Raw genomic sequence first — 12475 nt, forward strand, 5'->3', positions numbered from 1 at the left:
AATCGAGGTAATGCTGAAAGATATTTTTAAGGCCTCGGGACGCAGAATTCATTTTAAAAATAAGTGATGACCTTTTGGGTCATCACATTTTCCACCTCTAAAACAACCGTTCGTCCTCAAATGGACATAAGAAGGAAGTACCTGAGTCGGGAAAAAAATGGGGATAACGGCTCCGCATATCGGACTCGAACTCCCAGGTCGATGCCTCAGAAGGCTGACCTCTCCACTGAATACGAACAGAAGGAAAACTCTTCAATCTCAACTGACGAACCTGCCAGTCTAAAATAGCTACCAGCTCCTCCTCATAAGACAAGTCCTTGTCCAACTGGACAATGCTGAAATCTAACACGTGGGATGGATGACCGTAATATTTCCGAAGCATGGATACATGAAACACTAGATGCACGGCTGATAAGCTCGGCGACAATGCAAGTCTATAAGCCACCTCTCCCACTCGATCAAGAATCTCAAACGGGCCAATGAACCTTGGGCTAAGCTTGCCCTTCTTCCCAAATCTCATCACGCCCTTCATATGCGACACTCGAAGCAATACCCGCTCACCGACCATGAATGCCAAATCACGAACCTTGTGGTCGACATAACTCTTTTGCCTGGACTGAGCTGTAGAAGTCTATCCTAAATGACCCTGACCTTGTCCAAGACATCCTGAACCAGATCCGTACCCAATAACAGAGCCTCTCCTAGCTCAAACCATCCAACTGGGGACCGACACCACCTACCATATAAAGCCTCATAAGGAGCCATTTGGATACTCGACTGATAGCTGTTGTTGTAGGCAAGCTTTTCTAAAGGCAAAAACTGATACCACGAGCCTCCAAAGTCAAGGACATAAGCTTGGAGCATATTCTCCAAAATCTGAATAGTCTGCTCGGACTGCCCGTCCGTCTGAGGATGAAACGTTGTGCTCAACTCAACCCGCGTGCCTAACTCTCACTGAACTACTCTCCAAAAATGGGAGGTAAACTGCGTACCTCGATCCGAGATGATAGACTCGGGCATACCATAAAGACGAACAATTTCACGGATATAGATCTCAGCTAACCTCTCAGAAGAATAGGAGACTGCCACAAGAATGAAATGTGCTGACTTGGTCAGCCTATCAACAATAACCCACACTGCATCGAACTTCCTCTGAGTCTGTGGGAGTCCAACAACGAAGTCCATAGTGATACGCTCCCACTTCCACTCAGGAATCTCAATCTTCTGAAATAAACCACGGGCCTTTGATGCTCGTACTTAACCTGCTGACAATTTAAACACCGAGCCACATATGCGACGATATCTTTCTTCATTCTCCGCCACCAATAATGCTGCCGCAAAATCCTGATACATCTTCGCAGCGCCCGGATGAATAGAGTACCGGGAGCTATGGGCCTTCTCTAAAATCAACTCTCGAATACCATCTACATTAGGCACACAAACTCGACCCTGCAATCTCAAAACTCCATCATCACCTAAGGTAACCTACTTGGCACCTCCGTGCTGCACCGTGTCTCTAAGGACACACAAATGGGGATCATCATACTGCCGATGTCGGATACGCTCCAATAAAGAAGGACGAGTGACAGTGTAAGCTAACACACGACTGGGCTCAGAAACATCCAACCTCACGAACTGATTGGCCAAAGCCTGAACATCCAAAACAAGCGGTCTCTCACCGACCGGAATATAAGCAAGACTGCCCATACTGGCTGACTTCCTACTCAAAGCATCGGCCACCACATTGGCCTTTCCCGGATGATACAAGATGGTGATATCATAGTCTTTCAACAACTCCAACCACCTTCTCTGCCTCAAATTCAACTCTTTTTGCTTGAACAAATACTGTAGACTCTTGTGGATGTGAACACCTTACATGCCACGCCATACAGATAATGCCTCCAAATCTTCAACGCGTGAACAATGGCTGCCAACTCCAAATCATAAACCGGATAGTTCTTTTCATGAATCTTCAACTGCCGCGAAGCATAGGTAGTGACCTTTCCATCCTGCATCAACACTGCACTGAATCCAATACGAGATGCGTCACAATAGACTGTATAAGGCCCTGAACCTGGGGGCAAACCAACACCGGTGCCGTAGTCAGAGCTGTTTTGAGCTTCTGAAAGCTTACCTCACACTCATCCGACCATCTGAACTGGGCACCCTTCTGGGTCAACCTGGTCATCGGGGCTGCAATAGATAAAAACCCATCCACGAACCGACGGTAGTAGTCTGCCAATCCCAAGAAACTCCAAATCTCTGTAGCTGATGCTGGTCTAGGCCAGTTCTTAACTGCCTCAATCTTCTTTGGATCAACCTGAATACCCTCTGCTGATGCAATATGACCCAGGAATGCAACTGAACTCAACCAGAACTCACACTTCGAGAACTTAGCATATAACTGACTATCCCTCAAGGTCTGAAGAACCACCCTAAGATGTTGCTCGTGCTCCTCCCAGCTGTGGGGATATATCAAAATATCATCAATGAAGACTATCATGAACGAATCCAAATAAGGCCTGAACACTTGGTTCATCGAATCCATAAAAGTTGTTGGGGCATTTGTCAACCCGAATGACATCACCAAGAACTCATAATGCCCATACTGAGTGCGGAAAGTTTTCTTAGGGACATCAGATGCCCTAATACTCAACTGATGGTAGCTAGATCTCAAGTCAATCTTTGAAAATACCTTGGCACCCTGAAAATGATCAAACAAATCATCAATCCTCGGCAATGGATACTTATTCTTGATTGTAACCTTGTTCAACTGCCGGTAATCGATACACATTCTCATCGACCCATCCTTCTTCTTAACAAACAACACCGGCACACCCCAAGGCGAAATACTAGGTCTAAGAAACCCTTCTTAAGCAAGTCTTGCAACTGCTCCTTCAACTCTTTCAACTCGGGCGGGGCCATACGATACAACGGGATAGAAATAGGCTGAGTGTCCAGAGCTAAATCAATGCAAAAATCAATATCCCTATCGGGTGGCATACCCGGCAGGTCTGAATGGAAAACCTCAGGAAACTCACGAACAACGGGCACAGAATCAATAGAAGGAACCTCAACACTAGAATCACGAACATATGCCAAATAGGCCAAACACCCCTTCTCGACCATACGCCTTGCCTTCACATAAGAGATAACACTACGGGTAGAATGACCAGGAGTCCCTCTCCACTCTAAATGAGGTAAACCCGGTAAGGCTAAGGTCACAGTCTTGGCATGACAGTCCAAGATAGCGTGGTAAGGTGATAACCAGTCCATCCCTAATATGACATCAAAATTGACCATGTCCAGAAGCAACAAATCTACACGAGTCTCAGGACCCCCAATCACGACTATACAAGAGCGATGGACTTGATCTACCACAATAAAATTATCCACCGGTGTAGACACATAAACAGGATCACTCAAAGAATCACTAGGCATAACCAGATATGGTGCAAAATAGGATGGCATATACGAGAATGTAGACCCTAGATCAAATAACACTGAAGCATCTCTATCACAAACCAGAACCGTACCTGTAATAACTACATCTAAAGCCTTAGCCTCGGGCCTGACTGGAAGAGCATAACATCGGGGCTGGGCCCAACCACCCTGAGCTATATCTCTGGGACGGCCTGCTACTGGCTGGCCTCCACCTCTAGCGACCCGAGCTCCACCTCTAATACATCTACCTCCACCTCTAGCACCTCTACGCCTACCTCTAGCTGGCTGGGCGGTCTGTGGAATACGTGGTGCCTGAACCATGGCACAGAAACCCTGATGCTGAGAGCTACTCGGTGCTCGAGGGCAATACCTAGCAATGTGCCTCGTGTCGCCACAAGTAAAACAAGCCCTCGGCTGCTGGGGCTGACGACCCTGGAAACTCTGAAGCGGCGGTGCACTGATAGGAGCTGGTGGTGCACTGTAGGACTGCTGATCAGAATACTGCATCTGAGAACCACGGCTACCTGAAGCATCATGAGAAACCTGAAGTGCTGACTGAAAATGCCTAGGAGGATGGACTCTACCATATGAATCCCTACCTCCAAACGAGGTACCACTGAATCGGCCTGAATGACGGGGCCTCTTGTCCGACCCATGACCACCTCCCTGCGACAGAACCATCTCCACTCTCCGGGCCACATTGGCCGCCTCCTGGAAAGATATCTCACTCCCAGTCTCCCTAGCCATCTGAAGACGAATCGACTGAATAAGCCCATCTAAATACTTAAGCCTTAACCACCCAAAAGCTAGTGTCACAGACTGTCTAAGATTGCTACATACAAAGTCTGAAGAAATAACAGTACACTATTTCTGAATAAAAGGAAAATGAAACAGAAAATAGGGACAGAGGGTGACGCCAGGGCCTGCGGACGCCTGCAGGTCTACCTTGGGTCTCCGGATGGACTGAAGGAAGCCTCCAAGCTACTGTCCAAAAGCTGCTCCGTGATCTGCACATAGTGCAGAATGTAGTATCAGCACAACCGACCCATGTGCTGGTAAGTGTCTAGCCAAACCCCGGCGAAGTAGTGACGAGACTAGGAACAGACTACCAAATAAACCTGTGCAATTCAAATATATACACAGCGCAAAAGAAATACAGAAATAAGCAAATAAAGATAGGAGGGGGAAACATGCTTCGGGGAATAACGGGTAAAATAGAATATCAAGAGAATTATAAAGGAGTCAAAATCAACCACTAACAAGAATAAGGAAAACAAAGGCAGATTTCACTTTCTTTTCACATCTTGTTGCAGGCGTGCAACCCGATCCCATTTCCTGTGTCTCGTGGCAGGCGTGCCACCCGCTCCCATTTCATGTATCTCGTGGCAGACGTGTCACCCGCTCCCATTTCATTTACCTCGTGGTAGGCATACCACCCGCTCCCATTTTATTTATCTCGTGGTAGGCGTACCATCCGCTCTCATTTCATTATATCTTGTGGTAGGCGTACCACTCGCTCCCATTTTATTATATCTTGTGGTAGGCGTACCATCCACTCCCAATTACAAGCCAACAAAAATCACAAGGAATTCCGTCAAGGGAACACGAACAATATAACAACTTCCCCGCAAGGGAACACTGATATTTCAACAACATCCCTGCAAGGGAACAATACTATCAAAACAAACATCCCGGTAAGGGATCATTAATATCAAACAAACATCCCGATAAGGGAACAATGGTGATAATAACATATGAAGCGCAATAAACCACAATAGATAACACTTATAATACAAGACTCACGGGCATGCTTGACACCAACGTATAGATACTCGTCACCATGCATATACGTCGTACTCTACAATTAATATGTAGCAAATAAGACACAACTCCTAATCCCTCAAGCTAAGGTTAGACCAAACACTTACCTCAAACTTCCACGGCCAACTCAGACCTCAAACACCGCTTTCCCTTTTGAATTCGGCTCCTAAACAATCCAATTCCAATGCTTAATTATAGCTTTCCCATCATTCTTTCTAAAAAATAAAAAATTGATCCGGGCCCGCTTAGTCAAAACACGAGGTTCGGACCAAAACCTATTCACCTATTCACCCACAAGCCCGAATATATAATTAGTTCCAAAATTCGATCCCAAAACGAGGTCTAAATCACAATTATACAAAAAGCCCTAACTCTACCCAAATCCCTAATTTTCTACCCTTAAGAACATGATTTAAGCCTATAAATCTAATAGGTGTTAATGGAAATTGAAGAAAATGAGTCTAAGATTACATACCTAAGGATTGGTGATGAAATTCCCTTTCAAAAATCGCTCAATTTGGAGTTTGGAAGAAGAAGTTATGAAATTTTGGTTAAGTCCTGTTTTTGCTTCTGTATTAAAATCACTGGACAGGCCTTCATAGCGTTCGCGATAGGCCTGTCACGTTCGCGATGAGTCAGGCCTCAGTGACCTTCGCGTTCGCGACATTGGGCTCGCGTTCGCGGAGCTTTGACCCCTCGGGCCTTCGCGTTCGCGGGCCAGTGGCCGCGTTCGCATAGAATAAATGAGAATCCCCTCCCCTTGGCCTATTGCCTTACGCGTTCGCGAGTGCTTGGACACGTTCGCGAAGGGTATCCCCCCTCTGCCTCGCGTTTGCGTCTCTGGCTTCACGTTCACGAAGAGGAAATCTGGCACATGGGAGATTTACCTTACGCGTACGCGAGTGGGACCACGCGAACGCGAAGAACAAAATCCATGGGCACTGAACAGCCAAAAACCTGCAACTTTTTATGAGTTCAAAACTTTCCGAAACCCATCCGAAACTCACCCAAGCCTTCGGGGCTCCAACCCAAACATACGCACTAACTCAAAAACATCATACAAACTTATCCGTGCGATCAAATCGCCAAAATAACCTCTTAAACAACGAATTTAGCATAGAAATCTAAGAAAAATCACAAAACTTTCGAAGTATGAATTTTCAGAACTACGGGTCCGAATCACCTCAAACGACTTCCGTTTCTTACCAAATTTCACGGACTCATCTTATTTCACATATAAGACCTGTACCGCGCTCCGAAACCAGAATACGGGCCCAATACCATCAAATTCTAAATGCATTTCATTTCCAAAACTCATAGAAATTTCCAGAAAATAATTTTCTTTAAAATTCATTACTCGGGATTGGGACCTTGGAATTCGATTTCGGGCATACGCCCAAGTCTCATATTTTTCCACGGACCCTCCCGGGCCGTCAAATCACGGGTCCGGGTCCGTTTACCCAAAATGTTGATCGAAGTCAACTTAATAATGCATTTTAAATCAAAATTTCAACATTTTCACATAATAGCTTTCTGGCTACGCGCCCGGCCTGCGCACGCAAATCGAGGTGATGCTGAAAGAGTTTTTTAAGGCCTCGGGACGCAAAATTCATTTTAAAAACAAGTGATGACCTTTTGGGTCATCACAAAGGTCTGCGTAGACTCTACCCTCACTGGACCCCACTTATGGGATCACAGATATGTTGTTATTGTGAGAAAAGTACAAGAGAAATATATGGAGCGACGCGCTCTAGATCCACCTCCGGCAATTCAAGTGTATCGTTATACACACACTTCTCATCTAAATTTCAAATAAATAAGTTTAACAGATATCATAAGACAAAGTAACTTCCTTGCTTTATTCCTTAGTCACCAAACTCTCATACAACATAGCACTCTTCTAGTATGCACATAGGGCAACATACAATAACCTTCAAAATGGTTTTTAAAAAAAAATGTAAACATTGATACAATCATTCATAATTTAGGCGAACAAGTAAATCAAGAAAAGCAGCATTTTGGACCTTTCCAAATATCTATTGACCTAATACGCTTTGTGATCCAAGCCTCCTCTTTCTTAGGCGTTCTGCAATAATGAAAGCGAGCTCAAGGGACTGAGATGCATTGAGCCTAGGATCACAGTGGGTGTGGTAACGTGAGCTCAGATCATCAAAGGTCACAGTTCGTGATCCACCGATGCACTCTGTGACGTTTTGGCCTGTCATCTCCAGGTGTACTCCTCCCGGGTGGCTTCCTTCTTGCTCATGAACATCAAAGAATGCTCTTACTTCAGCCTGTTACAACAAGAGAGTCATGTGAGACGTGTTCTTCGTGTTAATGATGTAACATACTTGCAAAGGGCAATGTGGGACCTCGAACATTCAATCAATCTTTTTTGGGTGGTGGGGGTGGCGGGGGAGGGGGGTGGGCGATTAAAAGAAATAAGTCACCAGACATCTTGGTCCGGATAATCAAACTCATTGAAAGAGACATGCAACAACCAAACCTACTAAAGTAGTTGCACACATTATCTAAACCCACCATCAATATAAAAAAAATATATTCTGTTGACTGATTCACTGAAGAAAAAGCTTTACAAACTCCACGTTACTCGTCTCTCCTACCAATCAGCACGCTCACTTTCTTGGTCCTGGTCATGCCAAGAAATACCTACTATTCTTCCTGTGAACTACCCATGTTCTCTCATCATCTATGGTGGGCCATTTAGTAGTCCCCAACGAAAAGACTCTATTAAATGACTACTAGTTTTTTGGTGGTAACTTTCATTTTTTTGGTCCTAGTCTTGCCAAGAAATAACTACTATTCTTTCTGTGAACTACCAATTGTCTCACCATCTATGGTTGGAAGACTCATATCATTCAGCTTACCAAAAAATGATGAGAGTAGTTCAAGAGAATGGATACCCATTGAGCAACTCCCCAGATACAAGGAATCTAACTTATTATAACTTGAACTTTGATTTTCTGTGCGACTTTCAATGAATTATGAGGGGGGACCGCTTTATAGGATGCAATGACTAATCATGTAGATGAACTATGCAATTACTCTTAAGAGATATTTTATGAATTTTGTGAATTCAATGTTAGGATATGAGGAATTAAGGATTCCTGAACCTGGCACGAGAACTTACCCTGATGGAATCGAAAGGTCGAGTTTTTAGACCACAAGGAGCTTTGATGGTGTTTCCATGCATAGGATCAGATACCCAAGTGACGATTTGCCCTGCTCTTCGGACTGCCCTGATAAGATGAGGAAGCTTAACCCTCATGTTCTCTGCTCCCATTCTGGTAATTATTGTAATCCTCCCAGCTTTGTTATCAGGGTTCAAAATCTCAATGAGCTTGACCAATGCACTTGGATCCATCTTGTCACTCACCTGCGGCACAAAGTTGCTTCAGCACCCTAATTTTACATTCAGATAAAGAACAATCAAAATAAGTTGATATTACAGCACTTGTGAGTTGTGATCACCTTAATACCAAGGGGGTTGGCAACTCCTCTCAAGAACTCAACATGCGCACCATCCAACTGCCTAGTTCTTTCTCCAACCCAAAGAAAATGGGCGGAACAATCATAGTAAAGGCCAGAAGTTGAATCCAGTCGTGTTAGTGACTGCTCATAGGGCAAAAGTAAGCACTCATGAGAAGTCCAGAACTCTGTGGTTTTCATAATAGGATGATCCACTGTAAGTCCAGCAGCAGCCATGAAACCAAGGGCCTCATCCACTCTATTAGCTAGTTCACGATACCTACAATGACAGAAATTGCATTATTAGCCCACAAAAGTAACCAGTGACCAAAGTATCAGCAGTAGCAAATGGAGTTCATATATTAGCTAGTCCTGAACAGCAAGCAAAACAAAAGGCCTTTTTATAGTCAATCATAAACTTATATGGTAATAAGCTCTTTAAATTCTACAATTTATTTGTCTCATAATAAGAATGCAGCATAAGGCTTGTTCCCTTTTGGATCTCTTCTTTGCAATTATGGTAGTATTTTGTAAGTGATAGACTGATAGGTGAAGTTACAAAAGGAAATGTTTGGTGATGCCCTCACAAATGTACTTGATAGTGATAGCATGGTAACGGTTTCCAGCTAATATTCCCAGTAAGACAAAATAATACTCAAGCCCCTTCATTTTTGGAAGAAAGACTTTTAGAACGCAATCTTGAACATACCATGAAATTTATGAGACTATAAAATCATATCATGAGATTTAAAGTTAAATTGATTCCACATGTTAAAAGGTGCCTTTTTTTTTGGAATTGGACTAACGATGAAATAATGTCTCATAAAATGGATCGGAAGGAAGGACAAATACAATTAGAGTGCATAATAAAAGTGATACAAGAAGGAACATACCTATCACCCTGCTCACTGTGCTCTGTGAAATCCAAGTTCCATTGGTTGATCCTCTGCATGGCAGCATATCCTCCTGTAGCAAAAGCTCTCAATAGATTCAAAGTAGCTGCAGATTGACAATACGCCCTGATCAACCTCTGAGGGTCAGGAGTTCTTGACTTGGCATCAAATGCATCTCCATTCACGTTGTCTCCCCTGTAACTTGGCAGCTTCACTCCATTCTTCTCCTCAAAATTATCTGATCTTGGCTTTGCAAATTGCCCAGCCATCCTTCCAACCTATAACCAAATTCCCAAGTTAGGATCTTTGCTTAATACAGAAATAAACTCGAACATCGATCACTTCAAAACATGGAAATATAAAATAAGCTAATGTTATTAACAGAGTACTATGATAATAACAATCACACCAAGAATGCAAGTTAGATTCATTTCCCACAAAATTTAACTTAAATACACTCACAGCGTAAAGACTTTTCCTGTTATCATCAATGTAGTTAACCAATTATAAAAGGTTACTTACCATATTTATTCATGTCACTAATCTAAACTTAGTATTAAGCAATCTAATAGCCTAAAAAGTGTATAAAAGTTGAAACTTTTCAGAAATAGGGACAATATGAAGCAAAATAACAAAATTCAACAAACAAACAAACAAGCAAAAAAGAATCTTATTGAAAGATACTATTAAATGAAAGATTTAAATAAGGTATCACATCCACGTGCGTTATAAAGGAAACATAAAACTTGAAGAAAGGAAAACACACACACACACACACACAAAAGCCAAAAAAGGTAAAGAGAAGAAAAAGAAAGAACCTTGATAACAGGCATCTGACCACCAAACATGAGAACAGCACCCATTTGAAGAAGGATTCTAAAAGTATCCCTAATATTATTGGCATTAAATTCCTTAAAACTCTCAGCACAATCACCTCCTTGTAACAAGAAAGCCCGGCCCATAGCAGCCTCACCGAGACGCTCTTCAAGACTCCTCGCCTCACCAGCGAAAACGATAGGAGGGAACTCCTCAATCGTTTTGAGAACAGATTGAAGCTCCTCTTGATTTGGGTATTCGGGTAACTGAAGAGCCTTTTTGGATTTCCAGCTCTCCACTGCCCATTCTGTTTTCGTCACCGTCGTAGCCGCCGCCGTAACAGTGGCCGCCGGCGGTGAAGGCTTAGAGGAGGGCTTGTCGGAGACAATGGGGTTCTTGGAAGAGTCAGCGGAATGAACGGCTGAGATTGGTTGAATAAATCTAACGGCTTTGGTTGAGTTGGTGGTGAAAGATGCATTCTTTAATGGAGAAGGTAAAAGGGATTGGTTTTGAACCAATTGAGATTTGTTGGAAAGTAGAGAGTTGGTAGTGCTACTACTTGAAAGAGCCATTGAATTTAATACTTTTATGAGAAATGTGAGTGTTTTTTGGTACTTGATTTTATTGTTTTTTGGGTACCTGAAATTGAGGAAGATGAAGGGTACCTGAAGAAGAAGGAGAGATGGAATGGGGTTTTATAAGGAGGTTTTTTGGGTGTGGGAAAGGTGGTTGGAGGGAGGAAGGAGAGAATGGGAACAAGTGGACTATTGTTAGGTAAAGGGTATTTTAGGTATAACATATTTGCTCCACTAAACTGGTAGAAAGTCAATATGCACCCACTTAATTTGCACATTAGTCTAATTTTTTTTGGGTAGAAAACGTAGATAAATTTAGCAAAGTGACATAATAGTATTTTGTTGTCAAAAGAAAAATGATGGAGTTTGTCTCTGTGACAATTTAAGGAAATGAAAACGGATGATGAACTTTTACTTCTCAGGGGTCGTTTGGTTACGATACTGACTTATGCTGAGATTAGTTATTCTAATATTATTTTTTATCTATTGTTTGATATGTTGTATTAAAAAATGACAATTACATAATTTTTAAATAGAAGGTATAAGTTATCCCATTACTAATTACCCCACCCCCCTACAAGGTATAAATTATCCCGACACTAATTTTAATCCTAGGATAACTTATACCTGATTTGCTAACCAAACAAAATATTAAAATAGTATTAAATTTTTATACCAGCACTATATCTACTTATACCTCATTCCAAACGACCCTCAAGGAGAAAATAGGAGAACAATAGACATAAGTTTGTCTTCTCCAGTTTTCTTTTTCTTGCTTTGTGTTTTATAGAACCAAACATGAAACATCTATCTAAATGCATCAACACGAAAAGCATGAACAACTATACTTGCCATTTCATGTCTTGTTTCTTTTCTTAAATTTGTAATCACTAATCATCAAATTATAATTTTAATATATGTTGTTTTGATTCTTCAAGAATATCATGTAATATCTATATCGAATCACCAAACATAATGTATATTTTAGAGAGTTCAACACTTGGCACCTTTTGAATATCCGAGCGACATAGACTTTAACCGAAATTGAAAAAAAAAGTGTAAAAGAAAAAACCAAAAAAATAAAAATAAAAGGAAAATAAAGAAGCGAAATAAAAAATAGCCAGATTTATAACTGGTAATTAAATCGGAATTTAGCTATTTTTTCATATAAAGATAAAATCTGAACAAAAATACTCTTAAAAATCCGGAAATATTCCAGCAGAATATGTTTAAGTTCGAATTTTTTACATATCATGAGCTTCCAGCATAATGTGCTTGAATTTTATAATATACTGGAGTTCCAACATAATATGCGGGAAATTTATGTGCAAGAGCTCCATAATCCAGCATATTATGTTAGAACTTTCCATGTTTCAGCAAAATAGTGGCTATTTTTTAATGACTTTATAAACACTGTCTTTTTTTAATTACCAATCC

At 41.9% G+C, this 12475-nt stretch overlaps 1 protein-coding gene across 1 annotated transcript; it reads right to left on the bottom strand.

Annotated features, from left to right (window-relative positions):
* Positions 1-7100: 7100 nt before the first annotated feature.
* Positions 7101-11186, bottom strand: LOC107788249 (phospho-2-dehydro-3-deoxyheptonate aldolase 1, chloroplastic-like). The gene is made up of 5 exons (XM_016609922.2): positions 10466-11186; positions 9648-9925; positions 8758-9034; positions 8417-8662; positions 7101-7559 (listed from the first exon to the last, which is right to left on the bottom strand). Exons 1-5 carry the CDS (start codon positions 11033-11035, stop codon positions 7302-7304), a joined length of 1629 nt encoding a protein of 542 aa, XP_016465408.1. The 5' UTR covers positions 11036-11186; the 3' UTR covers positions 7101-7301.
* Between the last annotated feature and the right edge of the window lie 1289 nt (positions 11187-12475).

The sequence above is a fragment of the Nicotiana tabacum genome, chromosome 16, assembly GCF_000715075.1.
Source record: "Nicotiana tabacum cultivar K326 chromosome 16, ASM71507v2, whole genome shotgun sequence".
NCBI lineage: Eukaryota > Viridiplantae > Streptophyta > Magnoliopsida > Solanales > Solanaceae > Nicotiana > Nicotiana tabacum.

Excerpts from the sequence above, each read along its gene's own strand:
- LOC107788249 (XM_016609922.2), bottom strand. The coding sequence starts at position 11,035 with ATGGCTCTTTCAAGTAGTAGCACTACCAACTCTCTACTTTCCAACAAA. Across the intron at positions 9,035-9,647 it reads CACAGTGAGCAGGGTGATAG|GTATCGTGAACTAGCTAATA; the intron begins GTATGTTCCTTC and ends CTGTCATTGTAG. Across the intron at positions 8,663-8,757 it reads CCAACCCCCTTGGTATTAAG|GTGAGTGACAAGATGGATCC; the intron begins GTGATCACAACT and ends TTTGTGCCGCAG.